The 20,474-nt window shown below is 33.3% G+C and overlaps 1 protein-coding gene across 1 annotated transcript in view; it reads right to left on the bottom strand.

Annotated features, from left to right (window-relative positions):
* LOC140443433 (phenoloxidase-activating factor 1-like) overlaps window positions 1-20,474 on the bottom strand; it is a 72,447-nt gene that overhangs the window by 15,520 nt on the left and 36,453 nt on the right. Inside the window, exon 4 of the mRNA XM_072534687.1 lies at window positions 7,335-7,428. Coding sequence (XP_072390788.1) covers window positions 7,335-7,428 — 94 coding nt within the window. The remainder of the gene's footprint in view (window positions 1-7,334; window positions 7,429-20,474) is intronic.

The following is a 20,474-nucleotide window of genomic DNA, read 5'->3' on the forward strand; positions in this document are numbered from 1 at the left end:
AAGTTTTATATAAAATTGATTGCAATTTTGATATCCTGTGTATTAAAAACGTTGGTTTCTAACCACCATATTATTTAAACATTTAGAACTTTAAATATGTAATTATAAAAAAATGTACTTGGTCACTTTTTCTTGTAAAAAAAAGTTAGAAATTTGACTTGATCAAATTCAAAAAATATAATCAACACCTTATTAGGAAATGATATTTATTAACTATGGTCAGTACATAAAACAAAATCAATACAAACTAATGTTTGTATTTTGAGAACGATTTCCGAAGTGGAAATTGAAACGTCAATAAACGTACTTTAACCTTTAATTGTGGCTTATTCCCATTTAAATAGTAATTAATTTAACATGCCACAAGAAATAGCTTCAGAACAAAAATATACAGAAATATATTAAATCAAAAGTTGGAAAATAAACAATTTAATAATAATGAATAACATTACACTCACATACAAAGGTGTCTCCAGTAGGCAGCAACAGAAGCCATTGGATACCAAATCCAGAATCAAAGAAAACTTCCATATTGGTTTGACGAAGAAATAGAACAAGAAATAAAGAAGAAAAGAGACCAATATCAAAAATTCTTAAATACAATGAATATAACGGATAAAATAATCTACAAGGAGTCTCAAGCTAAAGTACGAAAAATGATATGTCGGAAGAAAATTGAAGCATGGCAACAAAAGTGTAACATGATAAATTCACATCTAGAAGGACGAAGAAGCACAGAAAGTGGGAGAGTCTTAAAATCTTTACGATAAGATAAGAAGAGAGACATAGTGTCAACTATAAAAATGAATGACTGGGACCAATATTTTGAGAAACTCCCAAGGGAAGATAGACCACAATTTAAAGACAGCAACGAAACACAAAATATAAATATTTTAACTTCGCCCATACGAATAACAACGAAAGAAGTGAAAGATGTATGTAGTTTTTAAAAAATAACAAAGCACCGGGTCCAGGTAACATCCTTGCAGTTATTTAAACACGGTACAATTAAACTGTATACAAGTTTAGCCAAACTGTTCCAAAACTGCATTAATGGAATGACAACCCCAGAGGAGTGGAAGACATCATTCATATCCACTATACACAAAAAAGGCAAAAGGGATGAATGTGACAATTACAGAGGCATTGCCGTCGTGACAAACTCGGTCAGTAGAATATACGGAAAAGTAATTAAAAATAGAATAGAAAGCGAATATAAAGACTTAGAGGCTGAGGAACAGGCAGGATTTAGGGCAGGTAGATCTACTGTTGACCATTTGTTTTGCGTTACACAGATTATTGAAAAGAAAATAGCCGTTAATCAAGAAGTATATTTATTGTATGTAGACCTACGAAAGGCTTGTGATAGCGTACCACATTATAAATTATGAGAAGCGTTAGAGAAAACAAACATAAGCATGAATTTAATAAATGCGACGAAGAAACTGTACCCTAATGCTAACTCAAAGGTAAAGATTGGAAATAATCTGTCAAATGGATTCCAAATGAATTAAGGCCTTAAGAAGGGCTGCTGTCTCTCCCCGACATTATTTAAAAATTATCTAGAACAGGCTCTAAAACTGTGGAAGCGCAAATGTAGAAATATGGAAATGCCGATTACCAACAATAACATATACAATTCGTCATTTGCAGATGATCAACTAGTGATAGCACAAGAATATGAAGATATTGAGTATATGACTCGAAAATTAAATGGAAACTTGAAATCAATATCCAAAAAACCGAGTATATGTGTATCGGCGGGAAACAACAGGATCTCATATTGGAAGATGGAGAAGTTATCAAATATTGCAACACATATAAATATTTAGGTATATTCATCACAAAAGAAGGCAACATAGACGACAGAATTGAGGAGAAAAACAACCAAGCAAGAAGAGCAATTTCCCTTCTCAATAGTATCCTTTGGGATCAATCAATCTCTAATAATAACAAGCACAAGATATATTATACAATCATTAAAAGTATAATTACCTACAGTAGTGAAGTATGGCAAATAAAGGAAAGATACAAGAGAAAACTTGAAGCAACGGAAATGGATTTCTAAAGACGTTCAGCTGGAAAATCGAGACTAGAAAGAGTAACGAACAACAGAATAGGAGAAATTATGAAAGTAAAACATACAATACTAGACGATATTGGTACCCAATAACTCAGATGGTACGGTTATGTACAGAGAATGTCTGAAGAAAGTCTCCCAAAACACGTCTTAATGTGGACCCCTCACGGTAGAAAAAAAAGAGGAAGACCCCACCTTAGTTGGAGAGAAGGCATCATAGAGAAATGAAAGACAGAAACATAGAAGAAGACTTATGGATGAATCTAGAGGAGTGGTAACTGGGTATCGAAAGACGTAGGAGAACGTTTTAAACCGATCTATATATAGGTATATTAAATTATACTTTATTGCTGGATAGAAAAAGTAGATTTTAGCAGGCTCGATGGAAACAAGTTGAATTCTCATGTCTGTTTAGGTATCTAGCCTATTACTGCATTTAATTTTTTTAACTGTATATACTGAAAATTGAGTTTCACAGAACGGCAGTACAGCAGAGTACGTGGGAACAGCAAAAAAACATTCCGTCTCTGTGGTTAATTGTGGATATTCATTACGAATCGTGCACCAAAAATTGTTTAGTGAAATATTTTTGAACAATGATTACATGCTTGTATACGATCTCATTTAAAAAAATTATTAATAGATCTAATTTAACGTATTTTCAGATTTATTTAGATTAAAAGAAAAAACATTAAGATTCAAATGTCGTTCGCAGATCACTGATATATTGTATCAATTTTGAAAAATTTCTGTATCGTTAAGAATAATGTGACTAAGGAACTCACTTAACAATGAAATCCTTTAAGTTTGTTTTATACCAAAACTAGTAATCCAAAAATTTAATTAGCTTTTAAAACGGTTATCTGGTTGTTAGCATTGTTGTAATACTGACAAAGGCGGAACCCAAGGCATGAATACAAAAGGCAATAAAACTAATCAACAAGAAAAACCAATCAACAGAGAATTTCAACCATCTATTTTGCTCAGCTTGTGCTACCAGATTCCATACAGCACCAAGTCATAATCAACCGTTCATTATATCGCTGCCTTAGAACAGAACTAGTCTATGTCCAAAATTAACTGTTTGCTGTTTTTTTTTGACCAAAACTTTCCTTGTTACAGTGGATACTTACTGCAGAAATATTATAAGTCCAGGTTTAAAATTATTTAAGCATTTCAAATAATATTGAAGTAGTCTATGTCCATTATCTTAATTTTGTTGGTGCAGAACTAGTGTATGTCAACATCTATTAGTTCTCTTCTCATCTTTGACTTGATTTAAATTAAATATACTGCATGCAGAACTAGCCTATTTGGAGATAGACCAGTTCTACACTCACCAGATCGTGGCAGCACTAGTCTATTTTGTGTAAACATAGGTTAGTTTGTGTTATTTGTATCTTAAAATCAACAGTAAAAATTGTACTCTAAAAACAATATTTTTCCTGTTTGAGAATTCAAACAATCATATTGAGTCGTGAGAAGTCTATGGTGGCACTGTCACAACAATGTAAGTATTAGTAATATTAGTATAATTTTAATAGTTCCTGTTTATACAATTAAATAGTTTAATTTCATTAACTTCAGTTTTAGGTCATGTAGGTTACTTTTATAATTACATTTTAGCAAAAAGTAATTTTTGTTATTGGCCTATACCTTAGAATTTTATTATAGATAATGTAGAGGAGAAGCCTATTATGCACTCGACAGTAAGGATTTATAAAATTGATGACTGCACTAATGATATTGACGATAAGGATGATGAAGAGACCTCGACAAGTAGAAGTAGAAAACAATCACGCAGATCCATGTCTTATTTCTATTATCTTTGTACTTCTGAAAAGAAGGAAAGAGTTTGTAAAATGTTTTTCTTGAACACATTATGTCTTTCACGTTAAATGATAAAAACTGCATTTTGCAAAAGAGATAAAATACTGAATACAGTTGGCGAAGATCAAATTAATAGAAAAAAATGTGCTACAAAATTATCTGACAAAATAAAACAGTCAGTGATGGATCATATGTTTACAAGGGTAGAAAGCCATTATTGCCGAAAAGATACACAGAGACAATATTTAGATTCAAATCCAAATATTACAAAAATGTATGATTTATATAAAGAAGACTATGAATAAAAATATTCAACAATTCGCGAAGTTGTCAATGTATAGATCTTTATTTAACACAAATTTTAACCTTGTATTCTTCAAAACAAAAAAGGATTTGTGTGACCTATGCGAAAAACATAAAAACAGCAATGAAGAAGAGATAAATGAAATGAAAGATTTAATTTAAGACTATTTAAAGAACAAGATGCTTGCAAGAGAAACAAGAAAAATCAAAGAAGGGATGTGAAAATGATTATACCTATTTTGCAGCAGTTTCTGATATGTAACAAGTTCTTCATACCCCCCATTTAGATGTATATCAGTTATATTATCGTAGAGAGCTTTCTGTTTACAATCCTATTTAGAAAAAGGTTATTGCTACATGTGGGATAAGACAAAAGGACCGAGAGGATCCAATGAAGTAGCTTCCTGTGTTAAAAAAATTAATAGAAGAAAAGGCTCTGGAAGCAAAACAAGAAATGTGTTTTTTTTCTGACAACTGTGGGGGACAAAATCCCAACAGAAATGCTGTATAAAGATCTGGCTGCTAAACATAAAATTAAAATTTTCGACTTTTTCTTGGAAAAGGGACATACCCAAAACAAAGGTGATATATATATATATATATATATATATATATATATATATATATATATATATATATATATATATATATATATATATATAGTATACATAATAATGTTGAGAGGGCTTCAAAAAATGTTGTTATATACGTGCCAAGTCAGTGGTACCTTATTGTATGAACAGCATGCAGAAATATTTCAATCACTGAAATGGATGAATTTCACGATTTTGTTGAATTCAGAAAACATACTTGTAACGAAATGGACAAAAATGAAAATGAAGAAAACGTCAAGTGACAGAAGGTACGTGTTACTGTTGCTGTACCCATTGTTGTTTTTATCAAATACAATTATGATGATCTGAATTTTATCAGAGTTAATACTGAGCATAGGACAAGAAGAAAAACTTTGTCAGTACATAATAACCTGCAAATGTTGAATGCTAAAAGTTTCCATATTAGTACAAACAAATTAGAGGACTTGAAATATCTATGTAAATGATTGGTCACTCCGACCGTGTACCATGACTTCTATTTGAATTTAAAGTCACGAGGGAACTTAATTTAAGAAATTACTGTTTTTATAATTTATTTTGTAATCAGTGACATGCAACTGCGTGTTTTTTGGTAAAAATGAAGAATATTGTTAGTGTATAACGAGCATAAGTCCAGATAAGCTACTTCTGGACTAATAATTCTAATGCAGCACTAGTATATATCCACCCAATTTGTTATTAAAATAATGAAACAAAAAAAAACTAGCTTTATAGTAATATAAAAGTTTCTGAATGAATTAAAAAGTATGCACAAAGTAAACGTTAATGTTTAAAAAACAAAATAATGGAAAACCAAAATTCTAAAAAACTTCAAATTGCTCTCCCGAAAAGTTGTGATTTCGGACATAGACTAGTTCTGTTCTAAAGCAGCGATATATAAACCACATACGTATCACCCATAGCTACCGCATGTTATCAGAACAGCCCCCTTGATGTCCCAATGTGACATAATATTCACAGTTAAACATATCCTTTTAGACTTCAAATGCTATACAAACCAAAAGCAAAAAAAATGGCATTAACATCAACCTAAAATTCTACTTACAACGAATTTAATAAAAACAATAAATTATCTAAAAGAATTATCATACTTAAAATATAAGCATACCTAAATATGTATACCATAAATTGTAATTATTATTTTCTTTTGTAAAATGTAAAAATGTACTAACGCGTATTTTGTTCACACTACTAATAATTAATTAAAGAGTTGATGCGACATTATGTATCTTGTATCCAATTGAATGTATCCAATCAGTTACTAACAATTAGTTGTTACTAAGGGAAGAACGTTGTTGATCAGATTTTTCCATTTAAATGAACATTTTTAATAAAACTTGTAACGTTTTAAACGTCAGAGGTTTGTTATTTTTTTTGTTTTTTTTTATAATTATATTATTCCAATTTCTATCGATTTTATTTATTTATTAACTTTTCTCTTTTATTTTACTATTTTTATTCTAAAAATAGTTGGCGCTCAAATAATTGATGTTTTATTTATAAAATATTCTGTCGAAATTTTAATTTTCATTTTCACTTATTATTTTAATTCCTTTATTTGGACCTCATTATGTTGTATCAGTGAAACATAAAATTTCCATGCCACACTTCAGTAGAACAAAGTATATGTGTTAGTTGGCAACTCTGCTTTGTCATGTCACTTCAATTTTGTAGAGGTGGATTATTGTTTTTAGAATGTCTTTTGCTTATTTAAGCTGGATTTTCAGTTAAAAATTAATTTATGTTGTTAAATTTTTTCTGGGATTTTTTTGGCCTGAATAAATTTGTCCTGTTGGTGAAACCTCATTGTGATAGTCAGAGTGATGACAACTGCAGCAGCATAGCAGATATGCAGAACCGAATAGCTGCTTAGGACCACAACGGGCTCTATCCCAGCATCTCCACCAACCTGAAAGCTACTCATCAGAACGTTATCAGACGTTATCCTGTGAAGCCAACATCAGAAGCAATCAGCAGGTCAACCACATAAAGCCATAAGTATCATGTCAAATTTTTTTTTGTAAAGCTGTAGGCAAGATTAGCTTTGATTTTACTTTGATATTAAAATTTCAATTTGATATTTTTAATGTATAATAAATATGATTAGTTAATATCTTAATTTATTTGTCCTAGTCAAACTTATTTTTCAGATTTATTTCTAAGATAAACCGTTCTTACACCTGAGAGACTGAGCTGGACGAGGCTAACAAGTGACTCCCAAAGAAAGTTGTGAGTTTTATTTTTTTACATTGGCCTAGAACTTTCGGAGGTAGTTATATTGTTACCCATTGGTACACAGCTTTTCTGATGGGTCGTTGGATGGTTACAAACTTATTTATGAAAAGACAAAATATTATAGAATTGCAATAGAAAGATTGAATAATTTTTTGAAGCTTTTTGTAGTAAACTTGTGTATGTTGTTTGTATGTAACTTATTTATATTACAAGTGGCGACTCCTTCCGATACGTTTTAGTAATACTATAGAATAGTTATTGGAATTACTTACAGTGGTGCCTCTAAACGTGTTAGGCAATGGGCGGCTGTAAGTATATATCTATTATTAATGATGGTTCCACCACACTTAAACTCTGCACCTGTCTCTGTAAAAAAATAAAAATTAATAATGTGCCCGTAATTAAATTTTAGCGTTAAGATTCTAATATCAAGTATTTTGTGATTATTTTATTATGTTAATTAGTTTATTCCAAATAACAAAACAAATAACAATACAGTATAAATATCAGAGTACAAAATAAATTTAAATAATAAATTTTCGTTACTTAAGTCACTTTAAAAGTCACTTAAGTCACAGCTATTAAAAGATCAACACACAGAACATAGTGTAAAGCGGTATATACAGAACAATTTGAATACCGTTATTCAATCGGATGTAATGGACCAGGAGCTATAAAAGTTACATACAGTTTCAAAAGACATACGAGAGAAATTTCTCAAACCACCAAAAATGAAGAAGAAATCGTGGATGACAAATGAGATTCTAGATATAATGGAAGAGAGGCGAAAATTCAAAGATCAAGACATGTCATTATACAAAAGAATCGATAAAAAGATCAAAAAAGCTATTAGAATAGCTAAGGATACACATCTACGAAAACAGTGTGAGGAAATACAGCAATTGCATCATAAACACGATTCGTTTAATATGCACAAAAAAGTTAAAGAAGCCGCAGGCTTATACAAACCTAGAAGAGTTGGGTGTTTGGCAGATAACCAAGGCAAACCACTGTTAACTGTGGAAGAAAAACTAGACACTTGGAAGAATTATGTAGAAGTAACTTTTGCAGATGAAAGTCAGAATACCATTGAAGACACTGAGTGCCAAACAGGACCCCCGATTACCATTGAAGAAGTCACGTCAGCTATTAAAAGAACTAAAGATGGTAAAGCGGTAGAGCCTGACGAGTTTTGTGCAGAATTCCCAAAACTTATGGATGAACAGGGAATAAAATGGATAACAACTGTATTTAACAACATATACGTAACTGGAAAAATACCCCAAAGCTGGTTAAAGTCGACCTTCGTGACCATACCAAAAAAAGTAAATGCCAAGACATGCGAAGACTACAGAACAATTAGCCTAATGAGCCACTTACTTAAAACAAAACGTTCTTGAAAGTGATACACGGCAGAATATAAAAAATGTGAAGAACAAGTATCATGGACGCAGTTTGGATTCTGCGCTTCCTTAGGCACCCGAGAGGGTCTATTCGCTGTCCAAGTGCTTATGCAAAGTTGCAAGGATGTTAACTGTGATGTGTATACTTGTTTTATCGACGACAAAAAGGCATTTGATAGAGTAAAGCATGATAAACTTATAAACATCTTAAAAGAAGTGGGGTTAGATGATAGGGACTTATAAGAATCATCTATAATTTATATTACAACCAAACAGCCAATATTAAAGTGGATGACCAATTGACAGAGGCAGTCTCCATAGATAGAGGAGTGAGGCAAGGATGCATTCTGTCTCCGGTGTTATTTAATATATACTCTGAATATATCTTCGAGCAAGCGCTAGGCGAACCACAAGAAGGCGTATTAGTCAACGGAATACGTCTAAACAACATTAGATATGCCGACGACGCAGTAGTTTTTGCAGATAGTCTGGACGGTTTACAAAGAATAATGTCGCGTATATCAGATATAAGTAGAGAACACGGACTTGATCTTAATACGAAGAAAACAAAGTACATGGTAATCAGTAATCGCGAAATATTAAATACACAGCTTTTGGTTAACCAACATCCAATTGACATAGTGGACAGCTACACATACCTTGGTACCAACATTAACAGCCAATGGGATCACTCCAGTGAAATAAAACAACGCCTAGGAAAAGCGAGATCGGCGTTCATAATGATGAAGTCTCTTTTCAGAAGTCACGATTTACCACTTGCTACCAAAATCTCTCTTATTAGATGCTTTGTATTTTCTACGTTATTATACGGAGTAGAGGCCTGGACACTTTCCGAAACTTATTTAAGAAAACTCGAGGCATTCGAGATATGGTGTTACAGACGTATTTTAAGAATTTCATGGGTGGATTGTGTGACTAATGTTGAGGTCCTACGTAGAATAGGCAAGGAATGCGAGATTATTAACACCATCAAAGAGCGCAAACTAGAATATCTTGGCCATGTTATGAGGAATGAACAGAGATACGGCTTGTTGCAACTTATTCTTCAGGGCTAGGTATTTGGAAAGAGAGGACCAGGGAGAAGAAGAATATCTTGGCTTCAAAACCTGAGAAATTGGTTTAATACATCGACAACCGGACTATTTAGAATAGCAGCAAGCAAAGTTAGGACAGCCATGTTGATCGCCAACATCCGGAACGGATAGGCAGCGTAAGAAGAAGAAGAAGTCACTTTGTAGACATACTAAATACGGTATGATCCAGAATATACATTAGTACCGGCTAGTATCTAATTATCGGGATGATAATATGAGTCGCCTATTCAAATGATTGGCCTCAAAGTTGCCAATCTGCACCTTGAACAATTTTACAGGAACCACCAAATTCTGTAGTAGCTTTATTTGCCTAATTATTATTATAATTTTTTAAAAATAATATGTAATTAGGATTTTGTTTCAACACATTTTTTATAGTCTGTCAAGTAACTAATGAGAAAATTCAAAAAGAAAAATGAACATTGGCGATTGTGATATTAATATACTAACACTGTAACTTTGGTTATTTTGATACAAACTTCGCTACCTCCAAGTCATTTGAAATAAGTCTGGTTAAATCAAAAGTCATTATTGTCCAAAATAACTTTATTTTAATGAAGTTACACAGATAATGCAATATTTTTTTCACTTTGTGGACCACAGAATGAGTCTTCGTAGTTAGGTACGCTTGGTAGATACATATTCTGTAAAGGTGCTCTGCAGTATTCCAACCTTGGATTTTGGAGCCAAGTGTCTCCAAAATAAATTTCAAGCAAATTCTTGACGTCTTTTAACTTCTCCCGACTGACGTTTTGTATATTGTTGGTTCTAAGTATGGTAGAATTGAGACGAGATAACCTTTCTTTAATTTTGGTTAAGCTTTGAAACTCCAGTTGAAGTGTTGAAATTTGGATGACTCTTCACCACAATATCTCCAGGTTTTTTGATAGATCCCTTTAGAGAAAGTCGTTTACATTCTCTTAGTTTAAAATACCACCTCCTTGGAGCTTTAAGGAAGCTATCAGCCTCGGTCTCCCATTCGAAAAAGTTAAAATCTTGCTACAACAGTAGTATATTCTTTCATTTTATTATAATATTTTTTAACAGAATAATATCTCCATTGTCTCTATATTTACTGGAGCTCGCTTTCATAACCATGTCAAGCACATTTTGGCCGCCACACTTGTCACACACAAGTCTCACAATAGTTACCTTTGAAAAATCTGTTTGTAGAGGCTACATGAATAAAATATTTCCTGTATTGGTCCTCGGTCCAGCCATAGCCGAATGAGTTCTGAGGCCCAAATGCAGCCTTTGGGTAATCCCTGAACGACAGTGAGATTATGTAAATAAAGTTGCCTGCTGTAATATGTCTGCTGGTCTGGAACTTTTGGCAAGGACAGGTTTTTCTGAAGGTCGAAGGAGAAAGTTATTATATTGCTATTTTGTTCCTTCAGTAAATTATAGAATGCCCTATCTCGTAGCTTGTGGATTCTTTTTTGACATAAATTAGCTTTCTCACCTCCTTCAGATCGTTTAGTTTTTTTCCTTTAGCGATAAACATGTGGAACACATATCTGTACGTGGTGTAGGAAAGCGGAAACGTTAGAGTTGCTTCTTAAGACAGAAAAGATTTATTTTTACTTTCAGAGCGACTGTGAATAGCCGTTCTGAAAAGCCCTTTTAGGGATGTCGTGGAATGCAATTTTTAGATTCCCCATGTCTCTATTAACATCTTAATCAACGTCTGTTTTGCCTTGCAATTCTTAGAAGGTATAGATTAATGCAAAAATCTGAATTTGGTTTCGAAAATTAGTTTACAGATTTTAAATGTTAAGAATTTGTAAATAACCAAGCACAAAGTGAATCGGCCATGTTTCTCGTTTACGATATTCAGGTCACATGAATGAAAGTCTCCTGATTGGCTCTTTAAAACATAGGTTGTTTTGATACGGAAATCTCCCAAAACATAGGTTACTTTAAAACGGAAGGCAAACTTTGTGATATTTTTTAGGCATGATTTTAGCTATTTTAATACTGAACGTTACTACCAGTCGATAGGTATAAATCAGACGAATCAAGGGCAGTATATATCTCAAAACTGGAAAAATGTAGCTCTGACGATTTTGATACTAGGCGACTCATATGTAATAGGTAATATAGATACACCTGTGTTCATAACGATCACGCAGATTTTGAAATATATTCTGAACATGCTTGAGTCCTAAAAAACGAGACGATCTTCTGATGTAATTCAGCTGTAATTTTGGGCAGATCTGGATAGCTGAAAATTTTCTCCTTTACCATTATCTAGATGTAAGCATCAAGATGTATCAAATCGAGGGAATATGATGGGTAGAAAAAATCAGTGCCACGAAACATGATTAATTTTGGAAAGATTTTTTACAGCATAGTCACATACTGTCGAGCTGTGTGAATGGTCGTTCCATCTTGTTGGAATCAGTGTCTATTCATCAGAATTTTTATGACATGATAAAACCTTCGTAAATGCTGTGAATAAATGGTCTAAACATCATGTCCTCACAACGTTCTATCATATGTATTAAAACTAGTTCAAAAAGTTATGAAAATAGATCATCAGCTGATAAAAAAGGAAATGTGAAAAAGGTGTAACGACTGATGTGTTAACTTAATCTGATTATGAGGCTATGACAAAATAAAAAGTAATCTATACTTTATATTTAATAATTGTTTTTCAGATAAATGTTCTTTTTTTCTAAATGGGACTTATTCGAATAAATTTATTCGAAAATATAAAACTATTAAAAATATCTTTAATTTTAATGTAACTAACTCCACCCAGTGACGTAGCATGGGTGACAGCCAGGGCGGTAATCGATGGTATCACCACAATGTTTTAAATAATGAAAAAAATAAGAATTGTGGATAATGAAATTGCAGTAAATAGTATAAAACAGGTTATTTAGTTTTTGTTTTACATCATGTGAATGAATTAAAATATTTGTTTTCTAGCTTTCAGAGAGCAAACTCTGAAATTACATCTATATTTATATTTGTGTTGCTTCGTTTTCGATAGGTAATAAACCAAGATTATTAAGCCTTGTTTGCGCCATTGTTGCTCGCAGGTAATTCTTCATTCATTTTAGCTTACTTAAAACTTTTCTCACATAAAGCAACCGATACACAAATGGTCATAAACAATTTTAATCTTTTTTTTCTTCTTCTTTTTATATAGACATGACTCTGTCTGTTTTTCAATGGGCCTCCAGTAAGTTGTCATTCCATCGTTTGCGTGGTCTTCCTATTGGGAAACCGTCTCTTGCCGTCTTTACTACTCTATTTGTTGCCATTCGGCTTATATAATCGTTCCATTCTACTCTTCTATTTCTTACCCAGTTTTTGATGTTCTCCACCTTGCATATATGTCGCATATCTGTACTTCTAGCTCTGTCCCATAGTGTCTTACCATCAATTTTTCTAAGTGTTTTCATCTCTGCTGTTTCTAACATCCTTTTTGTTCTCTCTGTGTCAGGTCTTGTTTCTGCCGCGTATGTCATTATTGGTCTGATGATTGTTTTGTAAATTCTGCCTTTCGTTTCTTTCCCGATATTTTTATTTCTTCATATTGTTTCGTTTAGGCAGCCTGCGGCTCTGTTTGCTCTATTCACTTGATCTTCCACTTCGGTTTCGAGCTTTCCGTAGCTAGATAATGTAATGCCTAGATATTTAAACTCCATCACTTGTTCTATTATCTGACCTTCCAGCTCCAATTTACATCTTAATAAATTTGCTGTTATAACCATGCATTTTGTCTTTGTTGGGGAAATAAACATGTTAAATTTTCTGGCGGTTATATTAAATTGGTGCAGCATACGTTGTAAATCATCTTCACTTTGAGAGAGTAGTATTGCGTCGTCTGCATAGCAGATTATTTTAAGTTGTTTTTCTCCCATTTGGTATCCTTTTTTAGTTCTTACTTTTTTTAATGTTTCGTCCATAATCAGGTTGAACAATAGAGGACTCAGGGAATCTCCCTGTCTTATCCCATTGCCAGCTTCAATAGGGTCGGTTAGTTCTTCTTCTACTTTTATTGTGTTGTTTTGGTAGATATTTTCGATCGTTTTGATTATTCCCAGAGGTATGTCTCTTGCATTTAGTAAGTGGATAACGTCTTTTAATTTGACCCTGTCAAATGCCTTTTTAAGGTCCACGAAACATAGATATGCCACTTTGTTGTATTCTAATGACTTCTCTTGCACTTGCCTCATTATAAATATAGCATCGGTGCATGATCTTCCTGACCTAAAACCTTGTTGTTCTTCTGCTAGTGTTATAATTTTATTCAATTTATTTGTTATCACTTTGGTTGTTAATTTGAGTGTTGTGTTTAATAAATTAATTCCTCTGTAATTTTCCGGGTCCGATTTGTCTCCCTTTTTGAAGAGAGGTATTAGGATGCTTGATTTTCATTCTTGAGGAATTCTGTTTTGTTCCATTATTTTTTGAATTAGTTTTAGTAGTTGTTTGGTCAGATCTGGTCCTCCATACTTTAGGACTTCGTTCGGTATTCTGTCCTCTCCTAGTGATTTTCTATTTTTTAATTTTGTTAATGCTTCCTTTACCTCTTCCTCCTCAATATTTATTTCTTCGTTTGTCGTCACATCTGGTGTTGGTGGTTCATCATCTTCACCTTTAGCAAACAGGGATCGAAAGTAGTCTACCCAAGTTTCCTTCTGAATGTGTTTCGTTTTTATAAGTTCGTTCATTTCTTTTCTTTGTCCTCTGATCATTCTCCATATTTCTTTTTGTGTTCCGTAGAAATCGTGTTCCATCTGTTTTGAGAAACTCTGCCAGTGTTCCTTTTTTATTTGTCTAACCAAACTGTTCATTTCATTTCTGATTCGTTTATAGTGGTTGTATGCCTGTTGTATTTGTTGTGTTCTGTATTGTAAAAAGGCTTTCTTCTTTTCTTCACATTTTTTCTTCACCTCCTCTCTAAACCATGGTGTTTTCCTTTTTAATATGTTAGTGTTTGTTACTTTTCTAAACAATTTTAATGCGACCATTAAATTTAGGAGGGATTCCATGAAATCCTATTCCACAATGAATTTTAAAAAGTCTACAGCTAACCATTAGAGGCTGTAATATTATCCGCTTGTAATATGTCTTCTGAGCTTTGGTATTTCTAGCAGGAGGTCTGTTTCTAATACCTCTTCATGGTAAAACTCACAAAATGTTGAAACAGCTAATTTCTACAATTTACTGTCCACGAAAAGCACAGTGTGTGCCTGCACAACCTGGAACAATGAAGACTCATCATGAATGGACTTTGATCTGGTTTCGAGTTCAACCCTGAATCTTTCAAAACATTCCAACATATTCTTTTGAAGTTCGGTACGAAGTGTGATTTCTGTATCGTCAGCTAACTCACCATCTATTCGTTTTTTATGTCGAATTCGTCTTTCGGTGGGAATGTCGTAATCCTCAAATTTTTTCGTGGCAAAATACATATATTGCTTCATTTATAATATAAACACGCTCTTCTTTAATATAATGCGAAGTGCTTCTATTTTGATCGCTGATTGATCAACGGTTATGCCTTTATTTTGCAATTGAATCTGACAAAAATTTATTTCTCTAAGTACATCATCCGAAAAAAAAAGATAAAAGAAAGGTGAATTTACACAGGTTGTGTGCAGTACCTCGGGTATTTAAATTTTCTTGTTGATGACCTAATTCATCAATTGTAGTAACAGCACTATTAAAATGTTCTTCTGCCAATACTTTAACTACAGCATCGTGAGAACTCCAACGCGTTGTAGAAAGTCGTTTAACATATGCTTTACTGTGTTTAATAAGTACTTATAAGAGGGTGTTCACAAAATAATATCGAATTCTATTTTATATTCTATATTTCAAAATATAAAGATGGAAATACAACGTGAAATACCATATTTCTCCTCAATATTTGCAGTTTACGATCTCTGTGCTAGGGCACACTAGATTTAAAAACACTTCGGACGCAGCTAGAAAAGGTACGGTAAGGGTCGTGGTAATGTTACTATGGAGTGGTCTCACGAAGTTGTGTTGGAATTTTGATCATTGTATAAATTACCTAACCTAATAAAAATTTTACCGCCAACACTGATGGCGTACAACAGACTTATAACTCAATACTCGCCATAGAAATGGTCCGACTACCTTTTGGGTAGGTCAAAAGCATTTATCAAACAGCAAATATTTACTTATTTCATAGTAACGTGGGATGACAACTCTCTTTTCTGATCGTTAGAGCCGATTTTCTGTTTCTCTTTGCCGACGTAAGCGAAGAGCGCCATTTCACGAGCTGTCTGATTCCGGCTTTAGACATATCTAATTCCAAAAAAGGCTCATCAAAAAATCAAGCTTCTATCTCTCTCTTTCTAATATAAATTGTTTATACCTTTGGATAGCCTTTTGAACCGTTAGGTTTAAGACATTTCTATATTACAAGAGCTCTTATATTTGTATTCAACAACCTCTCTCAATTATGACATTCTTCATGTTATACACTCTCTCAATTATGACATTCTTTATATTTCTCCTATTGTGTAGATACTAATTTCATCTACAGCACTGCAAATCGACATATTTGCCGTTATGGCGCTGATGAAAATTCTAGAGCTATCCACGAATCATATACTTAACTGCCATTAAAATTAAACATATTTAAGGAGATTGTATTATTACGAGGGTCATTCTTTTTGCAAAAAAAATTTAAACGGGGAGGAACATCTAGAATTATTAGGAGACACGGTTGTCCTATTTTGACAGATATAATAGAAAATGATGATTGAAAAAGGTACACAAAAGATAATTTTTTTGATCAAATGCACTATAACAGTGCACCTTCACTTTATAGTATAAACGTCAGGAGGTACCTTTATGAACGGTTTCCTAGGCAATGGATTGGATAGAGGATTTATTGAATGGCCAGCAAGATTACCGTTTTAGCTTCTCTGGACTTCTTCCTATGTGGTTACTGAACTTACTGTGAGTAACCCCCGAAATGTTTCAATGACTAAATGGTTTTGAATTATGAATATTTACGAGGCATGTTTTTTAAGTAAGTACAGCGCTGGTTACCTACATCTCTTGTCTACGCACTGACGCCATTACAATCTGATTATTCATTGTATACTTGTTTACTCCAGTGTTTAAGATGCCTCCAACAATTGTGAGTCACGCTGATTGTGAAGTACGGGCTGTTATACGATTTCTTAGTGCTAAAGGCGTAAAACCGATCGATATTCATCGTGAGATCGTTGAAGTTTACGGACAAAACATTATGAGTGATGGAATGGTAAGGAAATGGGTAAGAGCATTTAAAGATGGCCGCACAAATGTGCATGATGAAGAACGGAGTGAGCGTCCTTCGGTCGTTAATGAAAATTTGGTGCAGAAAGTGGACGAAAAGGTGAGAGAAAACAGACGCTTTACAATTTCATCATTGTCCGACTGCTTTCCTCAGTATTCTCGTAGTGTTTTGTATCGCATTGTTACCGAGAACTTGAATTACCGGATTGTGTTTACGTTGGATTCCAAAAATATTGACGGATCTGCACAAAACCCAACGTTTAGGCAGTGCATTGACTTTCCTTGAGCGGTACCACAGTGAAGGTGAAGATTTTTTAGACCAAATTGTTACTGGTAACGAAACGTGGGTGGCCTACGTCACACCAGAATCGAAACAACAATCCATGGAATGGCGACATTCATCATCACCCAAAAGAGTGAAGTTTAAGCAAACAATTTCTGCCCGGAAAATCATGTGCACAGTTTTTTAGGACAGAAAAGGAGTATTGCTAGTGGAGTTTCTGACTCGTAATGAGACAATCAATGCAGCGTCTTATTGTGAGACATTGAAAAATCTGCGTCGTGCAATCCAGAACAAAAGACGTGGCAAGTTGAGTAAGGGTATCGTTTTGCTGCATGACAATGGCCGTCCACATGTGGCTAATCAGACCAAAGATCTCATCAAATCATTTAAATGGGAAACTCTAGATCATCCTCCATACAGCCCTGATCTGGCGCCCAGCGACTACCATTTGTTCCAGCACTTGAAGAAACACCTGGGCGGTCAGCGTCTTCAAGACGATAACGCAGTCAAAACATTTGTGATGCAGTGGTTAACAAGTCGGGCGGCAGAATTTTATCAAGAGGGTATTCAAAAACTGGTGCCACGTTATGACAAGTGCCTCAATATTCATGGAAATTATGTAGAAAAGTAGATTAAGGTACAGGCTTTCATGTAAAAATAAAATTATTGCCATATCTTTGCACGTCTTTTTTTAATTCCAAAACGGTACTTACTTAAAAAACACGCCTCGTATAATTTATATAAAATTTAGTTTATTTTCTTTACTTTAGAACAGAGTTATTATGGAAAAAAATAATGAATGCTTGATTTGAATATGTTATATTGAGACTTTAAGATGAAACAGAAAAAGAATATCACCTATTGGTAAGAAGTTCATATAAGATGAATTAAATATAGAAAATAATTGGAAAAAATAAAGATGTAATAATAATTATTAAGTGCATTGATTGCTTAACACAAGAGACTTGTGTTAAGATTTTAAGCGTTTCAGCCATAGTAAAATGTTGATTTCAACAAGAAAAAAGAAGAGACTAATCTGATCAGATGTCGTCCTGCCATACAGTTCTACGTAGAATGTAAGACGTAAGCCATACATGCTTTTAATTTGGTTATTTTTATGGAAGAATGGTTTTAATGGAAAAATTTATTGTTAATAAATTAATTATATTCAAAAATGAGCATTGCAGAATTTATGTGTTAGTTAGCTTATAATTTAGTACAACCACCAAAAGACAAATCACTTCCAATAAAATTAGTACATTCTTCTTCTTGATGTTCCTATCCATCAGGAATATTTGCGATCATCATGGCAATCTTTATCTTATATGAAGCAACGCGAAAAAACTGCACAGATGTGTTGAAGTAGGTTAAGAGGTTGTTTAACAGGGATGTTCAGCTTTTTCACTTTGGATGAGCTTTGTATTCTTTGCGTTTACATTGAGTTCATATTGTTGACTGTAAAACGTGATTTTGTTTATATGAACTTGTAGGTCTTCTCGATTGCCATCAAATACTATGGTGTCATCTACATAATATGATGTTGTTTAGCCGGTACCCGTTTAGTAGAATGCCTTATGGAGTTTTGTGCAAAGCTTCGATAAATAGTTTTTTAGAGTAGAGATTGAAGGTTGAGACAAACTATTGCATACTTTTTCAAAACCCAAAAGACCTGGAAGAAAATGACGAAAGCCATGTAGAGGCTGTGTTAGGTATTAAAATCTTCAGGTTTAAACTACCGTAAAATGGATAAAACAGTTCTTCGGATTGTCTTCTTGTTCCAATTACTCTGACAAACCTGGATACTGTTTGTCTTGTTTTAATAAGACACGTATTTAATTAGGAGAAGCAAAAATTACTAAATAATTTAAAAGTGGACCGTATTTTATTTTATTAAAATATGTTTTGCTTTAATATCCTTTGTTAATTGTATCCAATTACCTCCCAAATAAAATTTGTTAAGCTTTGTTCTACACGAGACACTAGAAGCATGTTATGTTTGAGATAAAAGTAGAGTAGTACTTTTACAATATTGTACTCTATACAGGGTGTTTCAGAAAAAAGGTAACCCCGTCTCTAGGGTAGGTAAAAAACTGAAAAATAATTGGGGTTTGCTTAGTAAAAAATTTTTGTAACGCCATCCGTTTTAGAGATACAGGGCGTTGAAGAAAAAAAAAATTACGCATTTTTTACGATTTTGCCGAAACTACTGGCAACATTGTAATGAAATTTTATACGAATATATTTTGGAAGCTGATACATCCCATGAATTTGTTTTTATATCTGATTCTCATAGAGGGCGCTAGTTACACGGATCGTACTAAGAATTAGTCAATATAACTTTTTTAAGAGTATAATTATTAATCAAAATTTCAAGTAAACTTAAACATCATTCAATTTTATACGAAAAATGTAAAACTCGATACTGTGTACCGTTTTCTTAATATTTTGATTTGAAAATTATGAAGTAATAATTGATGCTGTAGTAATGATAAAGTTCTAATAGGTATACCTCTATTTTCTCCAAGTGTGCCATAAAAATCTGACATTTATTGATTGTTATGACGATAAATCAACAATAATTAGAGTTTTAAAACCTTGTTATTTGTAAAATCAAATCAAAATGTACTCAAATGTTGAATACACTGACATGTTATTAACCTTAGGCGAATGTTTAGGATGTTCTAGTGCAGTTGTGACACGTTATGCAGAAAAGTTTCCTAGCAAAAACTTACCAAGTAAAAAAACATTTAGAGCCATTGAACGACGTTGTCGAGAAACTGGGAATGTGAGACCAAATAAAATAAATTCTGGTAGACCAAGAACAACAATCAAAGAACTACTTAAATTGACAAAGAAACATGATGTCAACATAATTATGGGAGATTTTAATTCCAAAATAGGGAAGGGCAGCTTTGAAGACGTAGTTGGACCCTATGGTCTTGGAACAAGGAACGAAAGGGGCGACCGACTTATACAATTTTGTCAAGAAGAAAACATGAGAGTTACCAACACATGGTTCCAACTCCACCCCCGTCGCCTTTATACTTGGAAATCTCCAGCCGATAGAGCTCAGAACATAATAAGAAATCAAATAGACTTCATTCTTATCAACGGTAGATTCAGCACAACTGTCAAAAGAGCTTGCACATACCCTGGAGCAGATGTCCCTTCTGACCACGTACTATTAGTGGCCGTCATAAAGATCGCTCTTTCATGCAAGAACAAGCCTGAAACTCAACAACATATAGCACTGGACAAACCGAAAGACCCAATGATACAAGCAGAAATAAGCAATGAAATAAACGCACAAATTCAAATATTGACGACAAACAT

Source organism: Diabrotica undecimpunctata, chromosome 6 (assembly GCF_040954645.1).
Source record: "Diabrotica undecimpunctata isolate CICGRU chromosome 6, icDiaUnde3, whole genome shotgun sequence".
NCBI classification, from domain to species: domain Eukaryota; kingdom Metazoa; phylum Arthropoda; class Insecta; order Coleoptera; family Chrysomelidae; genus Diabrotica; species Diabrotica undecimpunctata.